Here is a 22231-nt window from a genome sequence, read left to right as displayed (position 1 = left end):
TGTATTTGACATGTATTTCAACATAGTGAATCTTTTTCTGGCACACTAAATAGTACAGTAGTATGGGTATCGGAATGCACCCAAGGTTGTGTTTTATGCTCAGGAACATCCTGTTGTCAGTGATTTGGATTGTTTAAATCTTGCTCTACCTATGTAGTGATGATATATGGGTGGTGTTATACACAGATATGTCTTCAGCAGTCATTAAAGTTCATTCAAAACATGTATAATATAATAAAGAGAACTTAACATATCAAATAAAGACATATTCTTAGTTCTTATCTGTTGTGGCAGGGTACAGTGTGGAGATCAGTGCCAAATTACTGAGCAGTACATCCTTCCGCCAGATAGTGTCACTAAAGAGTCCAGAGTCATTCTCAGTTAATGTCCTGTTTGACAGATTTCACCTGATCTTATTGTAAACTTTCATCCTCCACCTTCTCGTTTTCTGCGTCGGTCTGTGGTTCCATACGTCTCCCCACAGACCTGTTAAAGAACCATTATTCTTCTCAGGCCAAACAAAATATATTTACACATGTTCTCACCCCCCTGGTAACGGTCCAAATTGGAGGCAATTAACGTAAATGAGGTCTCTCTCCCTGCGGGCTGAGGAGGAGGTTAAATATGACATGGTGGTTTGGTTCTGAACTGTAATTATATAAGAAGGGAATGCCTGAGAGGAGAGGAGAGGAGAGGAGAGGAGAGGAGAGGAGAGGAGAGGAGAGGAGAGGAGAGGAGAGGAGAGGAGAGGAGAGGAGAGGAGAGGAGAGAAAATGTGATTAAAAGTAGAAAGTGATTAAAGAAAATAGAAAACCAAACAGAAAATGACATATTTTGATCTAGTTCCGTAAGAAATGTCTCTGTTTGTTTGCATGTTTTCAAAATTTTCTTAATAGCAGTTTAATATAATGACTTGCCTCTGGGACAAAAGATAACCACTAATAACACTTCTCTGTTTTTATCTTGTTTTCAATCCCTGACGGGTGGGGCTAGGTGTGTTAGGTTAGCTGAAATGCTGTGAGGAAAATTAGTGGTAAACCAAAACTATTATCACGTCATATTTAAGTATTTGCAAATACTTCATGGTTGACGGATTTGGAAATATAAAGAGGAGTTAATAAAGCTGTGAAAAATGTGGATAGGTAAAAACATACCTCATCATTTTATCCTGTGATTGTGTCATAATTAGACCATGAATTATTGAGTTGTGGTCAAAAATATATTTTGTGAGATCACATACTTTTAACCACCAAAATCTAGTCAGTTCATCCTTGAGTCCAACTGGCTTTTTGTATCAAGTTTGAAGAAATTCCTGCAAGGCGTTCTCGAGATATGACATTCACAAGAAGAGGACAGACAGACTTGAAAACATGATAGATTTTTCAATATTTATAAGAAAATCATTGAGATCCATGACGTCCATGATACATACAATCATGAATGTATACAAAAATAATATTAGGCTGTACCAGTAATATTTGAGATCAGCTGCAGACAGTATCTCCAGCCCTGCTGGTCACACACACACACACACACACACGCACGACTGATCACTTATGCCTGGTGGAGATAATAACTGCAGGGAACCCGGCTGTATACAGCATGTATGTGCCTGTCTGCAACAGTGTGTGTGTGTGTGTGTATGTGCACTAGACTGTGCATATGCACGGATACAAAGCCACATTGTCCAAATTAAAATTGTCATAAATACCGTATGGACTTCATATTTTGTATTTATGGTAATAGAATAAGCTAAATTTAATTACTTTTCATTCTCAAATGGCAGCTTATATTAAACCAGTGCAGCCAAATCTTGTTAAATAAATGTTTAGAGTGTAAAATCTGTAATATGCAAGATAAAATGAGCAGGTGGGTCAACAATGGCTTAACCAGACATGCAAGTCTCAGTCGCCAAAATTGGAGTGCAGAGGGGCACTCAACAGGTGGAAAATATTACCATATAATTTAATAAGTACTTCAGAATGACAACAAAAAATGAGAGTCTGCACCATTTCTGCTTATCTGCAGTTCTGCTTTAAAATCTAATTTCCTGTTTCCCAGGAAAATAAGTAATGTACTCCTGGGAAGTAATAAAGCCACAAGAAAACATTTAACCCCACACAAATGAACACACACACCGCAGTGTGTGTTCGTTTGTGTGTATGTGTGCTAAATGTTCGCAAAAATAGGTCAATTTTGATGTTGAAATTAGAGTAATTTTGAGTACAATAAAAGCAGTCTTAAAATGAAAAAAGAAACAGTTTATTTCTAGATGACTGAGTATCGTGCATGGACACGTCTGTGTGCACGTGTGATTCATTTTGCTTGCAGTCTGTCTCTCACTATCTGTCTGGGAGCTTTTTTTTTTTTGTCATCAACCATTTCTCTTTAATCAAAGCCCTCCTGCAGCGACTGAATCATTCAGATTTCATTTACAGCACCTTTGGAAACATCCAATCTCCATAAATTGGAGCAACTACAGCCCTCATCTTATAAAAGAGTTTAATGGGTGCTGCAGAGGTCCCCGGCAAACACACAGCTCAATACGTAAGAATCAATTGTTGACCCATTTTGCTTCAGAAGAGTGCTGTTTCTCAGGCTGCATGTCCTCTTAAAGATTAATTTCAGCATGTTATATATATATATATATATATATATTATATATGTATATATATAATATTTATGTCACTCATTTTCACTGACAAATTAATTTGAGATCTTTAGGTTTGCTGTTGAAGTGGAAAAAGTAAATTATTTTTACCTTGAGTGTGTTTAGGCCCTAGAAAGACATTGGGTAGTCCTACGTATTGAACTGGACCACGCACTCTGAGCAGGTGAACTATACGAAAACACATGTGCACTTGTTCATCTGTCAGTGACACAAACAGCACTTTGATCTGTGGCGCTAGTTACACCCTCAGCCCAAGGTAACCTGCTCCTTCACTTGTGTGTGAATGTGGCCATGGTCATATATGTTTACATACCTTGCCAGAGCAGGTATGTGCAGGCATGTGAGTGTTACAGCTGATAGTGAACACTGTTATCAGCTGGTATCAGAAGCTTTGAAGTGGGGTTACCTGTTGAGCCAGTATGTGTGTGTGTCTGTAAGTGTGTTTACATCACAATCATGAAAATTCTTGGAGCATAAAGGCCCTTTTATCATCTCCAGAACGAGAGACTGAGAGACTGGCACTGTCTGGTTAGCGTGTGTCTGAATGTGCATGTGTGTATACAGACGGAGGTAGAAAGCGAGAGGTCAGCGCAGCCTGGTACTCAACTGCTGAGGCTCGATCTTTGTGTGCGTGTGAGAGACAGAAGGAGAGTACAAATGAACGAGACAAAGACCGATAGCACAACAAAGACACAGAAAGACAAAGAGGAGGATTGTATATGTCCCAGTCACTATCATTAGTCTGTCACATGTCGTCACAGCTGATCTGAAGTCTTTGGACAAGGTCCATGTTAAGTCTCAAGTCTTTTGCAACATGTTAGATCTAGTCTCAATTGACTGTTCACTACAGTCTGCTCCCTGTAATTACTGTTGCTATGCCTGTCGACTTATGTTTCGTCACACAGCACGCATGCAGTTTGTCACAGGTGAGTTTCTATCCAGCTGTTTTGATGCAATGGAAAGAAACTTAGTGAATAAATCATGACTTAAACAACCACTGAAGCCTCCACTTCACTGTAAAAAATGAAAGAAGACTGCGACATTCATCAAATGAATACATAAACAAATAGAGATGCTATTTTTCATTGTGTTTTCTACATTGTATCATATTGTTTTTCAGAGACTTTTAAAAACATCCTTCTCTCTGCTCTCCTGCACACAGGAGTTGTCACGGGTCACGGGACAGCGTCACTTTGGCCCTGCTCTGGAGAAAGTCCATCTTGGGTGCGACTTGACACAGCTCAGCAAGTTAAAAGTGGTGATGGATATGCAGATCAGTGTGGCACGGCTGACTTAGCGAGGCCAAAAGGGACAATGGAAAATCCCCACTAGACTGGGTACTGACACTCAGCCTTGCTTCTCATTTTTTCCCAGTGGCCACTCGCAATATTGCAGCCAAAGATTGTTCTCCGGCCTAAAAAGCATTTTTCCCATTAACTGCCATTATATTCAGCCCCGACTGCAAACAGGGTCACTTATGACTTTTTCTATTATGATTTTTTTTTATCCATGGAGGTTTTCTAATACTGATTTAAAAATCTGTGATTTCATTCTGTGATGTTGATGTGTGTGCACCAGGTGAGCAGTTCTCATTGGACTGACTGTCTCTTTGTATCCGTTGTCTAGTTCACATAGTTCGTCTTTGGTTTGAGGTCGAGGTAGTTAAATTATGTCAACTTGCTGTGCCTTCTTCTTCTGCAATGGTATAATCACCCCCAACTGGAGAACTGGCACCACATATTGCTTATTTCAACAAACCAACTCCTAATAATTGTATAAAACTAGTGAAAGGAAACAAGCATTTATATATTTTCTTTTGTAGATTTTTTTTTTTTGGAATTCGGTTAGAAATTGCAATATAGTTTGTAGCAAAACCAATGATAAACGTGGCAGATTTACTACTCAAAACACTAATTTCCGTAGATTTTTCTGCATAAAATGACAGCCATTTCTGCAGCTAGCTAACAAATAATGCTAACATTAGCAAACTGAGCTGGATGAAAAAGCTTCTTCCAGCACGTTACCAGTGATAGTAATTAAGAGTCAGGTCCATTCAGGTTAAAGAGGGTCAGGGTGCTGCATTGCTAAATGGAAGTATCATTTTCACATGGATCAATATGAAAAATGTCTGTCGTTCTCACTACAGCCCGGTGCACATGAGGACAAATTCAAAGCAAGCTGCAGTTGCTATGTCACGACTGACAACCACTCTTTGGGGGGATGGATTTCATTTCATGCTGCAACATATGGTTCAGCTTATTTATTGTGACAAAACCTTGTCTGTCTCACCAAAACCAATAACTCCTCGCTTGCTTGCTGGATAATGCTAAAAATGTGCACGCTGCAGCATAAACTGCTTCATTAATAGGCTCTCTTTGTTTGCAGGAGACAAAACTTATATACACTTAAAAAGTTGATGGTGTTTTTGAAATGCCACCAAAGTTCATATGAGACAGCTTGTAACTTCACCTCATTAACACCTCATTAGCGGTGTCATGTCTCAAGTTGTTGTGTAAGTAAATTTAAAGCAGCACAGCAACAGGGTTTTGATTGAGGTCATGCATTTGCACTAGAAATTATCCAATTATTATATGAAGCCCATTATTTCTTTTACATCCCCAGCAGCTTTGTGTCCACAAACAGCAGGAGTCCATTTTTAATGGATTCAAATAACCACAGGCAAATCCCCAGTAAAATCTGCTTGCATGGAAAGAGCATGCTATTAATAACCTCTATACACCAATGAAAGCTAGTCCCATTCAGCATTAAAAAAATACAGTAAACAAAAGGCCAGTGTAGCAGGTTTTGTTAGTGTTTCGCAACACCTCCTCACAACTTTGTTTACTGTCAAGCATAACTGCTACATCAAGAGCAGCTCCTGAGGGCTTTATGTTGAGAAAAAAAATGTATCGATGATTAACCAAATTACAGGTATAGGCTTTTTACAGCTTCTATTTCAGCATCCACATGCACAAACCAGTCAAGCATGCCCCTGATGAACTACATCTCTCAAACCACAGCACTCACCCTAAAGTACCTGCATCTTTACTGGGTCCACAGACATGTACAAACCAGAGCAAGCTTTTCTAAAGCAGGATTACACATTTAACCGACTGTCAGAAATATCACACACGAGAGGGAGTAACTTTGAAGTTTTACCTACACAGCAGTAAGTCTTTCTAGGAAGAAATGGCAAAACGGTTACTGGCGTCTTCTGAGATCACTCTGTTTCTAGGAACCAAACAATGAGGAGGTTTGGCTGAATAACTGGTGTGTCATGTAAACTCCCAGTTTCTTTGAACGATTAAAGAAAAAAGATGGGCTGGCTTGACGGGCTGTTTTTAACCTCTCATTAAGGGATTAACTTGGAATTTGTTGTTCAAACAGTTCCAACTATCCCTGCACGAGTCAAATTGTCCATTATGTGCCACTGAATACTCGCTACATAAACCCCTAAAAACCCTGAAAAACGGCAGGAGAGTAATTCTGGAAAACCACAAAAACAATATAACTTCTCAGACACTGTCAGCTGAGGTTAGGAGGAGAGTTCCTGGAAGCGTGTTAATGCAAATGCGTGAAGAAGAAAAAGGGCAGATGCTTCAGATTTTATGATCTGAAGACAGAAAACACATTATCCATAATTGGAGAGAAAATTGACCACAGCACAGACCCATAAGCTGTGGTCTAAATGCCAACACACACACACGTGTCAAGTATGCTGTTCTGAATACTTATGTTTGTACATCCCATAGTAGAGAGAACAGGATCATAACATGAGCTGCAGTGAGAAATGCAAGGCATTGTGGGATCCTAGGACAGAGAAGCCAGAGACCAAGTTGTAGTTGTGTAGGTACAACACTTGCTGTACTGTCAACCAGTCTCACCTAAAGACTGGCGTGGGAAACGGGGCGCTAATGATTGAGATTTAACTTGATTTATGTTTGTTGCTGTGTGCTCATAGATGCTGCAAGCAAAATTAATGTAAACAAAGACTGTTTGTTTCAATTTCATATAGCGAGATAGATGTAGGACGGGAGAGTGACACCGTGTTTATACTCCAGAATCATGAAAGTATTCAAAATTAATTGAAAAGAAAGACAATGCACCAAATTACCTGTTGATCCCGTTGACCACTCCTTTTTTTTTTTTTTTTTTTAGCTTTTTCACCCATTTGACACCTTTCATGTGGGTCTTTACAAAGTAGGTCAGAGGTTTGCTCTGTGTGTGTGTGTGTGTGTGTGTGTGTGTGTGTGTGCGTGTGCGCAATGTTCTGTTCAGGCACACTTAACCTGATGAAATTCCTGCCATTGAGGTGATCATTTTTTTGAGGATTATGAGCTTGCAGCAGTGTGTTTAATCACTGTTGACAACCACCAGTCTCCTCAGGACACTCTGTATTTGTGCGTATTTGAACAAGAGAAAGAGAAGAAAAGACGACCTTTATTCTTTTATCTTTTCTGTATATTTGGTGTGCGCTGTTGGTGGTCTGATGTGTGCGTGTGTGCGTGTGCTACGTGAGGAAGGACACAGAATCCATGTATAAATGTGTACCTTTGGTGTATTTGTTTGTGGTGTGTTATTTTGCGTGCTAACAACGAGCCTTTTTTAAGTTTGAAATTTCCAGGCATGCTGACAGGTAACTTCTGTCCTGTCTGTTTGTCTTTCTGTCTGTCCCTTTCCCCGTCTTTCTTTCTTAAAAGTCAACAGCAGCACATTCCTGTCTCCTCTGTCATTAAAGTGACACTAACTTTTGAAAGAAGGGCTAACAAATTTTTGATTCTGAACTTATGATTCTTCTCTGCAAATTGTAAAGTAATTTTTTTACTCACCTCTCATAGTCCATAGACATGCAGATAGTTTGGATTTTACTTGTCCAGGTTTTGAGATGTCCGTCTCTAACGCTGTAACACTGATGTCACTTGGGCCGTCTCCTGTGCACATGGTATCTTTAGGTCCCTGTTACAGAGTCACAGAGCCCGGGGTCCCCTGGTTTAGAGACCTGTAAACTCCCAACAGTGGAGCCTCAGTGCTTTTATGAGAAGACGCCTGACCTCAGTTAACTTAACAGAAATACAGCAGAATGTTTTTGTTGAGCAAACAACCACAAATAGACGCAACAACCTGGTGTGCCCTGGTTTGCAGCAGTGGGTCAAAAGAGTCATAGATGGTGACGAGACTAACTTTAAATACGGTGACAGTCTAAAAGTTGGACAATATTTGCCTGGTTCATTTGCTATTCCAGCACTTTTACAACCTCGATTTGGTACAGAGGGAGAACAGAGGGAGACAGAGACAGAGAGACATGCTGAAAGAGTGCAAAGTGAGAGAAAGAGGGAGCGGGGGAGACTAGGATGGGGTGAATAAGCCGTTTGTTTGTCCCTCCGCTGTCCTCCCTGGCCTTGCCTGGTGCTTGGTGCCTGGCGTCCAGGGTCATTTCCTTTCAGAACGACCACTGCCATCCTTGCATTAGCATTTTCACCGCTGTGGGGGCAACACTCGAGAGTGCGAGTGTGTGTTTGTGCGCTTGCTTGCTTGCTCGTTACGGGTCTTATTATGCAGGGACTTGGGAAGACTGAGAGAGGGGAGCAGGGCCGAGACATCGACCTGACATCGCTGAGATCCACCATGCCAGCCAGCGGCCCTCTGCAGGTTAGTGCACCCAAAAAGACCAAGGAAACTGCGTGAAACTGAGTGAAAGAGACAGAAATAGACCGAAAGAAAAGAGGACAAAGATGGTGATGTTGGAATATAGATGCATCTTTCTCTCTGCTTCTCTCTACCCCTCTTCCCTTCACTCTTTCACATCCCTTTCCTCTCAGTCCTGGTCTATCTGCGACTCTGAATCGCTGCTCCTGTCTTAGCTTTGCCGCAGAGCTGTGGTATGTCCTGTCTATGTGAGAGCTGAGGATCAGAGGGTTGCTGTGTGGCTCTCTGCGTGTCTGAGACTAAGTTACGATCGCAACATCCATCAAATATCAATTAGGGCCCCAGTGCAAAGGCTAATAAAGTCCTCTAATGCAGCAGCAGGTCAACAGAGCAGGTACTCACTAATGCCAAGAAAACAGGGGTGAAGATAGGGTTGGGGACATGATATATTATTTTTCAAATGATGCTTTTTCCTTTCTTTAGTGTGTTCTTTTTTTCAAGGCACTTTAATATTTTAGTTTTTTTAATTGAGTCTTGTTTGGCGTTGAAGTTCTTTCTTTCATCAAATAATCCTCTGATTCATCATTTATTGCAGTTATAGGTACATGGCCTCCCTAACATACACTTACACACACTCCCTGCTGCTGTTGCGATTCATCTTCTGTGTCGGTGTCAGAGCCAGCAGTATTCCTGCCTGTCAACCAGCGGGGCTATCAGTTACTGGTATATTTAGCTACACAGTCTCCAGAGGACAAAGTGCTATTACTCAAGACGGGCTCAGTGTGTGTGTGTGTGTGTGTGTGTGTGTGTGTTTAAAAAAATGTGAGAGCTGGTATGTGTGTGTGTGTGTGTGTGTGCGTGTATGAGTGAGACAGTGACAGATGTGGGAGAAAAGGTCAGTGGTAGTATGAACATAGTTAAAGTCTTATTCACTTCAGAATCGTCCACCCCAAAATATTTAAATAAAGTTAACATAACATAAAGTTAGGTAAACTAGATATAGTTGGTAGACTGAACTGTAGATGGATGTATTTTCAGCTTTGCAGTTTAAAGAAACTGAAAGATTGTATTGACTCAACTGGAAACTGATCTGACCCTTCACAAGACCCATCCCTTTTCTCTCAGTTGCGTCTAGAAGGAATCCCTAGATTTTTCCTAAACCCACCCCGCTGTTTTTGTTTCTACACCTTCCCAAGTGGTTTCCTTGCCTAAACCTACATAATTAGTTTTTGAGTATAAACTGTGACTGAAAACTAAGAAGCTAGCATGAGCTAACTTAACATGCGACTCTGAGCTCTCAATGTCACTTTTCTAGAGTTCCAGAGTACCAAGTTTGCGCAACTTAGTAAGGATCCATTGTGAAGTAGTTATGTAAATTGTGTTATCATTTGGCTAGAAGCAAATTCAGTTAACTTAAATTTTAACACAGCCTGGACGCTAACTTTTTTAGGTTCAAACAATTTGGGTTTTTTTTTCACTTGATCAACTTTTCAAAATGTTGTTATTAATATGTGTCTGTGTATTATATGTATTATTTTAGATCATTTCTAACATGCATTTTGTGTGTGTGCATCCAAGAAATGCTGTAAGGTAGTGTTTAAACTTAACTGGTAAGTGAAAAAAATGTCTCACTCAAATTTCAGTGAATTTTCCTCAACAGTAGTAAAACCCTGGTATCTATAATTTCAGTATTTGTCAGCAGGATGACAGTTGCAGCAGTTGTACCTGACAAATTTATGTCGCAGCAAAAATAGGCTTGTTTGCCTGCTGCTCACCACCTCTAAATTTACCACTCATGAATGCTGGTTCTGTTCATTTTAAGGAAACTTTCTCAGTTTCCTTGGTTTATTCATGTAACTGAAAGCAGTTTATACAGGAATTGTTACACAAACACAAAAATACATATGTATTTTCAATCCCTGAATTTCCCTCTCTTGTTTTAATGAATCACACTTGCATATTAGTGCAACATTGAACATAATGACCATTTATGAGTGTACAAATATAATATAATATGAACACTATGCACTGTACAGTGTAATGTTTGGGGTAATTTGTCACAAAAATGGATCTGGTAATGTTGGTAATGTACTCAGTGATTACAGTAACCACAGAAAGCTGCTACAGTAGCTGAGGCAGAGGCCTGGTGTGTATTTTAGCAGCAATTAGCAAGAATTTAAGCGGCTAACATGGATTGTATATGATGATAAAGACCACCATGATTGTTGGCAGAGCCAGGGGCCTTGCTCCTTTAATCACACATAAGCTGAGAATGTATACAGCGCCATTTGGCTGCCATCAGCCACTAACTATGTCAGTATACTGATCATATCATGTGGCTAAGAATGTAAATGTTTACAGTCACAGATGCCAAGTCCTCGCCGCAAGTATTCATTTAAACCGTGGCAGCTTAATCATACTGTAGGTTGAGATGTTAAGATGTGAGGAAAGAAATGTGCGATGCGCAGAAAAGCGGAAATGAGCGCATGTATGTGCACGTGTGTGGGTGTTTAAGTAGGCATGTGTGTGTTTAAGAAATTGCTCTCTCAGCATGATACACATCCTGTATGTCAGAGCTTGTATGACACAGGAGTGGTTTGTGATTGATGCTATCATCACTTCATTATGTGTCTCATATGTCTTGTGTCATGCTGTTTTAACAGACAGACGAATGGCTGGTTGCTAATGCACTTACGGGTTTGGATCACAGCAGGTGTAGCGGTGTGTCAGAGTAAGAGCCTGTGGTGGTGTGAAAAGAATTATGAAATTCTCCTTTAGATTACCAACCATATAATTAGATGCAGTTTCCTCATGTGAGATGTTGTTGAAACCTCCACTGATAATTTATAGCCACTGTTTATATGGCTCATTCGTGTACTTAAATATAAAGAAACTGGGGGCAGTGTATCACTTGGGTGGGCAGCATGGTGCTGCAGTCTTTTGCACTGTCACCTCACAGCAGGAAGGTTCTGAGTTCAAATCCCCCAACCAGCTGGGAGGCTGGGGAGTTTGTGGCTGGGGCAGGACCTTTCTGTGCAGAGTTTGCATGTTCTCCTCATGTCTGTGTGGGTTCTCTCTGGGTACTCCGGATTCCTCCCACAGTCCGAAGACATGCGGCATAATAGGTCACTGACCGTAGGTGTAAATGTGAGCGTGAGTGGTTGTTTGTCTCTGTAGGTCAGCCCTGAGATGACCTCCCGACTTGTCTGGGGTGTACCCCGCCTCTTGCCCAGTGTCAGCTGGGATAGGCTGCAGCCCCCTCGTGACCCGCTAAGCAGATACAGACAATGGATGGACATATCACTTGGGTTGGACATTGAGAACTGATTCCAAAGGAACTGTCTTTTTATTTCCAACTTCCAGTCTCACCTTTAACTGTAAATCAACATGGGGTCCTTGAAGTGGACAGTCTCAATCTACAGAATGATATGATCAAAATCTCCAGAATGGAGCGGCTCATGTGCAGATATCGTTTTGCTTTTTCCAAGATCTAGAATGAACTTTGAATTGCTGCCATTCTGCTAGTTTTCCTTGCCTTCCTGTCTGAATGAAGATTCATGAAGACATGTGTCATTTAGTTGTTGTATTTTTCACATCCAGAAATCTTGACAGTGCATGACAAATGATCCTGAATCACTGGTATCACTCAACAAACCAGTTAAAACCTTGATATAGTATGGCTGTTTTGTGTACTCACTGTGCATCTTGAATATCTTTTGCTGTTTCATACAAATGTAAATCACATTTTATCTAAAATAGATTCTAGCTATAAATTGAACTTGAAAGAATCCGGACTTACTTTCTATTCGGACAGTTTTATACTTTGATTTGCTTGATTTTGTATGTGTTTCTTCGTCTCTGAGTACATGACATCTCCTCAATATCCAGACAGAAAACACTCAGCATAGCTTCCAAAGCAAAGTGTGTAATTTGCTGAAATTGGATTTATGAGGTTTTCAAGCAGTGTCTTGGTGAAGCTGCCATGATGAATCTATTTCTATGGTGTGAAGGCTTTACACCTCTAAGTCACTCTCTATGTATAGAGCGCGGCATCAGGGTGTGGAGGGCTGACACAGAACTAATAGGAATCACACAGCGTTTCTAAGCATGGCTGTCATGTTTCAGAGACCAAGAGGCTCAAATGGTGCTTTGTGTACAACAGCTTTGAAGGTCTGTCTAATAATCGATAAATTGAAATAGTACACAGTAAAAGCTGAGAATATGTTGCACAGTATGATCCTTCAACCAGAGGCAACTCCCTCCACACCCACTCTTTACGTTGAAAAAATTTGTATCCCCCTTGAATCCCAAAGGTGTATTCAAACATTCAAAATGAAATGCAAAGCGAAACTGGAATGTGAAAGCATGCAAAAGTCAGTTTAAAGACAAGAAATGGGCTAACTTGGGCCAAGAAGTTGAGCTCATCTTTCTTCTGTATTTGTAAAAGATGATCATTGGCGTATGAAGGCTTTTAACAGTCCCCTCTTTCACAGTAGTTGAGACCTCCCACATATACAGTACTTGTTAAGGATTGTTGGCTGGCTCAGAGGTGTCTAAGTGTACCCCTTTCAATCGTGGCGGTTCCAGGGCTGGTTCAGAGCCAGAGCCTAATTTTTGAACCAGTTCTTTGTGTTTCGACAGCCAACAAACTGACTTTCAGCCCTGAAACCTGGTTCCAGAGTGGCACCAGTTCTTTGGCAAAGAGTAAAGGAGCAGAATTAACACGGGCAACTTAAAGGAAATGCCTGCCATTGTGGTGGAGATTTTGAGCCAGGCTAAAAGCCATCAATACATCACTATATTTAAATGTAATGTTTTTAGAGTAGCCATAGAAAGTTTGCTGTGACATGTTTTGGAGATGTGAGGGGCTGCATTCTGGTGTTACATCATATTTGGTTATCCACCAGATCCTGCGATCTGCGTTGTTTGAGGAAGTACTCAGAACCCTTACTTAAAGAAAGTATGCATATATTACATGCATTTAATAAAGTACACTGCCAGTCACGTAAAGTAATGGGTTACCAAGTCTAGTGTAACACTGGGTGAGATCATTCAGTCATGTTAGAGTCATGCTCTCCTTAACTGCACTTCAGTGTGATCAGTTGCATGGCAGATGTAATAGTTTATTTAGTATGCCGTGGTAGTAGCAGCTAAAAAGCATTCAGAAGTTGTTGTGCTTCATTTTCTTCCTTTGCATTGTGAATGGCAACTAGTGCTATGTCACCTACTGTGTCGGGGTGTGAAGCACTTGAAGTTCGTGTTGCTAGGAAACCGGAGGTGTGTACAGTTACATAATGACTTGGCTCTCTAGCCCGTGGATAAGCAAGCTGGTTCTTAGATGGTTCGTTAGTTGAACCGACTCCAAACTGGCACGGGGTTCTTATTAGTCAGAAAGGGGCATAAGTGACACTTGACTTCAGCAGCTCCAGAATGTGCCCAACAGTTCTGGAGCGAAACATCGAAATTAATGTCTGAGTGTCAGGGTACGAACGACAAAATGAAAATTAAAATCACAGTACCTCTGCAACCACGGCAGTCATATTTTGGTGAGGTCATTGCTTGCAGTGAACCACCAAGCCTTGAACCACTGAGTGACTTTGGCAGATGTCAGAAGGGCAGGGTCACTTTAGGGCCAGTCTTACACATCACCCATACCGACAATAACAAAAATATTAATAGATTATATAACGTAATAGGACTACATGCTTCATAACAATGGCACCAAATGCATTCAACAGTGTTCTCAGGTGTTGCTCTTCATTTATTTCTCTCTGTTTACCGGAGTAGTTTCTCTTTTATCCGTCTGTCTTACTATCTGGCGTTGTGTGTCCCTCCTTGACCACCGTCCCTCTCGTCTCCTTCCCACTTCTCTCACCTCTCAGAATACATTGCTGCCTGCTAACCCCATCTTGGCCCCTACATGGCAAATGCCACATTCTGAGCGTGAGTGTGAAGTACGAAAAAGTGTGTGTGTGTGTGCGTGTGCGTGTTTGTGATTCCTGGAACTTTCATCTGAGACCCAACAGAGTCTCATCTTTAAATGACTGTTGTTGTGTAATAGGTGTGTAATGTAATATTTGATTTGTTTGTTCTTCTTTGTGCGGTTTGACAGAACCAGACTACAGTGTGAGGATACCGGCCTGGTTCTGATCTACTATCTTAAGTCCAGATTACCAGATGGTGTTCCGATCGACTGTAATTTTTGCTTGGCATCAGAATAAGTCTGTCCAAGTGACTTGATATCAGCTTATCAGCTTTACTTTCACTCGTCCTCATTAGCAAATCATCAGTTTTCGTCCGTTGTCGTGGCAACAAATCTGTTGACAAGCAAGCTCAGCTGGGTATTCCGATGTCATAGCACTCTCAGGACTTCTTGACCCCGTCTGTGGTGAGCATAAGAATTTAGTCGCACACCTTTTCACCCCCTAGTGTCTCCAGGTGGTATTATTGTTGTGCTGCTGTGGCTAAGACAACAGGTGTTGTGTCGAAATCTGTTTCCCTGTTGATGCATGTTCCTCCTTAACTTACTTATCTATGCCTAACCATAGCCTACCCCCAGTCGCAGAAGGCACTGATATGTGAAACATTATCTCACGGGGAAACACACTTTGACACCACACCGGATCACTTTCTGCGTCGTCAGAGCCAAGCTCAATGATGAAATGTGCCATTGCATATACATAGTGATATCATTGCCTAAACAAGTAACTACAGCAGTGGGTGGAGGATAGTAATTTTAGGAGAAAACATTAGGAGATCATGTGGTGTGTTCACCTGTTAGCTTGTTCTGGAGTTATCAACAACAATGAAGACTGTGTCGTGCTTGAAAGCTCAGGAAAAAGCTGAGAAATTAACATCTAGCTTAAAAAATGTTTTTGCTTACCTAAGGCTGTTTCCTTTTGTTCAGCCAGTTTAAGACTGAATGTACATGACGGTTGAGCAACAGAAATAAAAGACTTGCAGATGCAATGTGGGGTCACACTTCCTGCAGCAGGCGTGCATAACTATTTATCAGACCTTTGTGATTCAGGGCAGCTAACATAGCTAGCTATAATCCGCATTACTTTTTGTCTAAAAGTAACACTTTTGTGTACATTATGATAACTCAGTTAATGAAATAGATATTTTTCACATTCTGCAAAAACACAACTTTGAATTAATCAAATTAATTTTATTTTTTGCTCAGCCCTACAGCTAGAATTGTCTTGCACATGTGAAATCATCTGTGTTTGGGAGCTTGGTCTTGTCTGGGAGTTGACAAGGCAGGAGCAGTGTGATGCCATAGTGAGTTTCCACCATTACACACCTGGAAGAAACCTTGCTGAGGGGCATTTCAGTCGGGGGAGTGAGGAAGAGACAAGTGCTGCTGCCCTCTCATTTCCCGGCCAGATTTATCCTGCTGCTCCGGGAATTTAACCCCTGGCCTTTCTGCTCACAAGCCTGCAGCTTCTCTCTCCTGTTGTGCCAAGTGTGAACAGCACCTGTGTGAGGCAACGTCAGCACTGATCCAGTTAAATATTAAAACATGGCGTGACTGTGCAGCAAATTGACATTTGCTAAAAGTTTCATCGTTGAAAAATGCTTACATTTCCAATTTCTTGGCTGACAATGAAAAGCTATATATTACTGCTGCCATCTGAGAATAGGTGTGGTTGAATGGATAGATCAGCACAACCCAGTGACATATTTGGATTCTCGACCTATCCCTCAAATCATCGCTGTTTTTATTCCTGCAGTCGTCCAATAACAGAAACATATGTAACGTGTGTAATCGACTATACCGAAACACCGGCTTCTTAACATTACTGCCAAGCAGAAGTTCAACTTCAGCCAGTTTCTGAGAAATTCATCAGGATACATCTGTGTTTTTAAAAAACTCTGTTTTCTTCATTTCAAGCATCTACTTTTGAAAAGATAGATTTTCAGTGGTGGAAAGGTGGAAGAAGGTTCCAAAACAGAAAAACAAATATTTTCCAATTTATCCATGTTTATGTGGACATGAAGAACATTGCTGCAGTTGATATACAGTACTTTCTTTCTTTCCATCCTCACTTCCATTTTTTCTCTGCTTTGTTTTTTGTTCTTTCTCCAGTCCCTCTTCCTCATACATTCCTCTTCATCTTCGTCTCTATTCTTCTCTTTATTACCCCATTCCTCTTTCCTTTCCTCTCCTCCCTCTTCTTCCCCTGTGTGTGTGTGTGTGGGGTGGGGGGGGTGTTTTCTTTTCATTTCGGTGGGGGAAATGACAGCTGACTCGGTTTGAATCTGAAACAGCTTTACGGGAAAAGAGCTCAGTTCGCTGCTTTTCATGTGTGTGTGCAGAAACGTGAAAAGATTTTTTGGAAGGTTTAGAGACTGAGTGTGTGAGGAAAAGAGAGCCAAGATGAGTGGTACCAGACGAAACTTTAGATCCCTGCATATATAAACAATTAGATTATCACACACACTCACACATACCAGTCTCTCTGTCTCCTGCTCTCTCTCACAAACCCACAATTAATGTGTCACAAAGTGAAACACAGCAGATAGAAAGCACAAGTGTTCTCATCATATACACACAAATCTGCTCCTGTACTCCCACTCGGGTAGTATTTAAAGGTCCCCATAAAATAATCCATATCAGTTTAAGTGTATCCTATATTTAGAATATTTTCACCACTTTAGCTTGCTGTCAGACAGTCCTTTCCAACAGGAAACCTGCTTTATATAAGTCAGATATCACTCTTTCCAAACCAACCAGACTCCATGGGTGATATTAGTCATTTTATCTTGCAGAACATGGAAGTTGCTGGTCTAATGTGGCACCAATCTTTTGGTTTATTTGTTTTATTTTAAGTCTTCGGTGCATCTGAAATGACTTTTTAAAACACCAAAGTCACATAATAACACAAACAAAGAGACAAATCAAGTCGGTAGTAGACCAGCAACTCCTGAATTCTGTGAAGTAAAATTGCTGATTTTGCCAATGGAGTTTGGTTGGTTTGGAGAGAGTGATATTTGGCTTATATAACGGCAGTTTTCTGTCAGGAAAGGCAGTCTGACAGCAGTGTTAAGCAGTGAAAATATTTTAAATATATCTTGCTATTTAACTGGTATATATTTTTCAGGTAGACTTTTTTTAAGTGGCTAAAATACCTTTTGTTGCTGACCCTGTCCACAGCAGGACATTGCTTAACTTCACTGCTGGTACTCCTTTCTGCTTCTCCAAGCATCCACTGTATCCACTGTAAGTGATACACTGACTATCAAGAAGTACCTCATACAAGCCCACATTAAATAGTCTGAACTGTTCCTTTAAAATCTGTACTTGTACATCTATTTAAATGTTACTTTTCAATTAGTGAAAGACTCATTCTGGACTGCGTGATATATTTCATAAAAACATTATTTGTCAAACTGACTAAATGATCCTTAAAACCCTGAGCTGATTATTATACATGAAATAAATCTCCAGCTGCAGCTTTAGGCCAAGATTGTTGTGTTACACATTTGTTCCTCATCCACTTGTTCCAGTCGTTTTTGCCAAGAAAAGAACAGGAAACCCCCTCTCTTATGCTGAGGGTCCCCTGCTGGGACACTAAAACTCACAACACTATAACTCACACATGTACACAGGAACAAACATAAATCACAAATGCACAATCGAATTATAAGCACAAGTTCATCTTTTCACAGACTTTCCACTTTGTAAACACACCCTGCTCATAAAAATACATGAAGTTGTTTAGTGGTTTTTCTTAGAAATCATAAAAATGTCTCTATTTTCTGAGTGTTGCTTATCAAATGCACGTGTAGTGCTACAGCTAGATTTAACTGCAGTGGTTTGAGATGCCATGCACACTTCATTTAAATCTGTAATTCACAGAGGTGTGATGTAGCCTACTGTGTGCTGTGCTTGGATCAGAGCCAAGCACATATAGAGACACAGCCACACACATGTGGCCACACATCTGTGGAAATGTATACACATAAAAATAGACATAAACATGGACAATATCATAAACATATACAATGCTTAAGAGGCTGTGTGTGGTGGAAGTCTGTGCGTTTAGTAGTTAGGAAGAATTGAAAGTGATATCAATCTGTTAATTTAACTCTTGAAGAAACAGCACATGAGCAAATTTGCCAAAATGTTGAACCATTCCTTGAAAGCAGAGTGATATTTGCTTCTGCACTGACGTGTTTCCTTCAAAAACAGACATCTAAGGAGGGACTTGTTGCAAATAGTGCTGAGTAAACATTAACACTACGCCCCCTCCAGCCATATAGCTGCAGCGCAGTGGACTATTAACCTGCTTGACTTTTCCCAGATGGGGAGCACCCAGTGAACACAGCCAGTCTGGGATTAAACAGAGCCCCGGAGAAAGACAGAGGTTCGACAACAGGGAATACACTACTAAGGTGGTTTGCTTGCTGAGTTTGGCTCCTGGCACCCTGAGGGTGCATCAGCCTGCAGAGCTAACACCGGTTAGCTGCTTTAGCAACAAGTAAAGGTGTCTCTCCATCAGGAAACTCCATGAATGACCTTGGTACTGTATTCCCTTACAGTCTTGGAGGCTGTGTTCAGTTCAGTTGCCTGCTAAGAACAGCTAAGTTAGCAGAAACTCTGAGCCAGAGCTGAATCTGAACAGCTGGAAAACATCAGAGGGAAAACCAGAGAGCATTTTCTCCATTAAACTCCATAAATCACCCAAATCAGTGAATAAAAATATCAGATTTTCCATTATTCTGGTGCAAGAATACAAAGAAAAAAGTTTTACATTTTTTTTTTCGCATATATTGACATATTGGTGATCTGATCTAAAGGGGTTAAAGACATCAAACAGAAAGAGAAGGGGAAGAGAAAGCAGTAACTTGTTGTGTAGAAATTAAGAAAATAAGGTGATTTGGTTGGGAAACTGAGACACACACAAAATCTGACCTCTGGAGTTTGTTGATAAAATGTGTTGCTATGCAGAGGGCTGTTTGCCAGCATTGGGTAGGTGAATGAGTCTGTGTTTATGTCAATTTAGGCGTGATCTAAGTGTAAATACAGACCTCACTCTATCTGTGTTTTCCTTCCCTGTAGCACGAGTGTTAGGTCATCGGATAAGACAAAGCGTGTGTGGGAAAGATCCCAGGCGTTTATGTTATGGTCAGTCCTGTATGAGGGTTCACAGGCATGTGTATGTATAAACTGTCCAGTTGACATATGCACAGTGTGTGTTTGCAGACATGTAAATATGTGGCCTGTACAGTTACCACTGTGCTGTGTGTGCAGGGGTCAACACAAGAGTCCAAATGAGATGAAAGTTTCATCATTATTTATTTATTATTTATAAAATAAACTATGTAAAAATACAACTTTAAATCTTCTATTTTATGTAACAGTGGATGATATTGTGAAATGTAAAACTGATCTCTTGCAGTGGTAAACACACAGGTCTGTGGAGCGTTTTATATCTTTTAGCTGGTTGTTTTGGCTTTAATGTTTTGATTAAATCTGACTACTTTCATTCGATTATGTCTGACTGTTTTCAGCAAAAAGAAATCCCTAAAAACACCAGCACCAAATGTGAACATCGTGAACGATTTAGCAGCTAAAGAGCCAGACAGAGAGTTTGTGGTGGAGACCAAAAACAGAGTACTGGACAAACTAACATGTCATTGTTGTGTTCACAGGTTGTTTACACTGCCCCTAAATGGCCCAAAAAATATTTTCAGGGATCCAAAAACGTAAAACATAAACATACTGTGCAATAAAAAAGTTAAATAACAACAAACAATATTATTAAAGGACAATACAGTTGTTTCAGTAAAGAAATACTAGGTCAAAAAGACATATTTTCTGAAAAAGATTAAAAAATGTGATTGAATAATCTCTGTATAATAGGCCAATCTTTTATGCCTTAAAATGTGCAGTTTTTTCACTTTAATTTATGTAACTATATAAATAAAATTATTAATGAATATGTAATCAGCTATAAAACAAAATATAAAACATACAGCCTATAAAAAGTGAATTAAGATCTTCTGCGTTGTGTTTAAATTTTGCATAAATCTTGCGAGATCAAGGCCTTAACTGTATCCCCTCAAGCTTTGTGTATGAACATACTGTACAACTGTCGCCATTTCAGTTAATACAGAAGAATGATGTAGCTGGATGAGGTCATTTGTGATTTTAAACGTGGTTCGGGGGAAAAAGCAGGAGCAGGGCAGGAGTGATGGAGGGAGAGAGCGAGTGTGGGAGGTGGGTGAGATTCTGTCTTACCTCATCCAGGCTCCGACGCTGATGTTCCCTGGTGCCTGTGGTGCTCATGGGACTATTGTTTATATCGACACAATGAGATCACGCTAAAAGTGAAACAAAGGCACTCTGTTATTAATTGTCCTCTGTGTGAGACCACGAAGGTCTTAAGGGAATACACACTCTATTTTCACTTACAGTAATGTGAAAATAATTGCATATTTAGACCCAAATTTAGTAGATATTACTTGGGAAAATGTTATTCTACTATGCTGTTTAATTGTTAACCAAAATGCTGTATATGTAATTGCTTTTAAAAGGCAGTGAAACCTGGGAAAATGCCAGCTTTTCCCCCATCTTGGACAGAAGTGAACAGCATTTAAAAATGTTGGCTATGAAGTTGCAGTTATTAACATCTCAAAACTACATATTCAGGCAAATGCTTTGGCTGTAAACGTGTTCTGCTCTGTTCTCACATGTCATATTTTAAAACTTCCCCATGACCGGACACATAAACTGTTTCACAGCGTTTTCTCTCAGTGTTCTGTCTACATAAGTCCGCTCTGTGCAAACACAAACATCATGTTTAGGAGCCTCCGAGGACCCAAATAAAATCCCCGACTGAGAGTTCGTCACCTTTACTGATCCATTGTATTTATGTCCGTGTCTGTGTGCTTGTGCGCCAGTGTGTGTGGCAATATCTACCCGTCTAACCTTTGACCTCTTCAGTGAGAATAAACAGCAATAACTTGTCTTGGACAAATAGTCATTCATCTTTTCTCAGAGCCACATACACACACAAAATCACTGACTATCATTTGCAATAAATAGATCAGATAGAATATAAAATAGATAATAACAGACACTATCTATTTTTAATATCTATTTTAATACAGTTTGTTTTATTCATAAATTGATAAGTCAAAGTGAATAATACATTTTCTGCTATGTTGCACTGCAGCCTGAAACAAATCATGTTTTTAACCATGTCATGCTGGCTCCAGGGGTGACAACGTCAGCCAGTCCGACACGTTTGTCCAGGCTGAAATGTCTCAACAACTGTCATGATCCTCCATGAAATTTTGCACAGACATTTATGGTCCCCTGAGGACGGATCCCGCTGATGTTTGTGAACCTGTGACCTCTCCTCTAGAGCTGCTAGCAGGTTAACATTTGCGCTGCGGAGTGAAATACGTCGACGACTACAGTATTGGGTGGATTACCATGAAATTTGCAACAGATATTCAAGGACCTCAGAGCATAAATTCTAATGACTTTGGAGATCTTATGACTTTTCGTTTAGTTCCACCAGCAGGTTGACATTTTTATTATTTACTGAAATACCTCTCAACCAACAGATGCATCGCTGTTAAATTTGGTGCAGACATTTATGGTCCCCAGAGGATGAATTGTAATAATTTTGATCCCCTGACTTGTCAGCACCATTTTCAGGTAACAAACATATAAACCTCGTGACATTCCCATTAACCTTAGCTGTACTTTGTGATTAGCAAATGTTAGCATGGTGACATGCTAAATAAAGATGGAGAATATGGTGTGTAGAAGTATGATTCTTGTTTTTAGAGGTCCTGGTTTCAAATCCTGGATGGACCCCAATTTATGTCATGCCTGGCCAAGGGGAAACCTGAGCACAGCATAAAAATGCCTCTCTGTCCCCACTCCCAAGA

At 40.4% G+C, this 22231-nt stretch overlaps 1 protein-coding gene across 4 annotated transcripts in view; it reads left to right on the top strand.

Annotated features, from left to right (window-relative positions):
* The first annotated feature begins 7997 nt into the window (after positions 1–7997).
* Positions 7998–22231, top strand: part of LOC146306816 (ninjurin-2-like) — a 35976-nt gene continuing 21742 nt past the window's right edge. For 3 of the 4 annotated variants that reach the window (XM_084710955.1, XM_084710956.1, XM_084710952.1), the window contains exon 1: positions 7998–8320. In XM_084710955.1, the coding sequence (XP_084567081.1) occupies positions 8225–8320 (96 nt within the window). In that variant the 5' untranslated portion in view covers positions 7998–8224. The remainder of the gene's footprint in view (positions 8321–22231) is intronic. The other variant, XM_084710954.1, reaches the window with a different exon arrangement.

Source organism: Lutjanus erythropterus, chromosome 22 (assembly GCF_056507025.1).
Source record: "Lutjanus erythropterus isolate fLutEry1 chromosome 22, fLutEry1.hap2, whole genome shotgun sequence".
Lineage (NCBI taxonomy): Eukaryota > Metazoa > Chordata > Actinopteri > Lutjaniformes > Lutjanidae > Lutjanus > Lutjanus erythropterus.
This window is presented reverse-complemented; position numbering and strand designations above follow the sequence as displayed.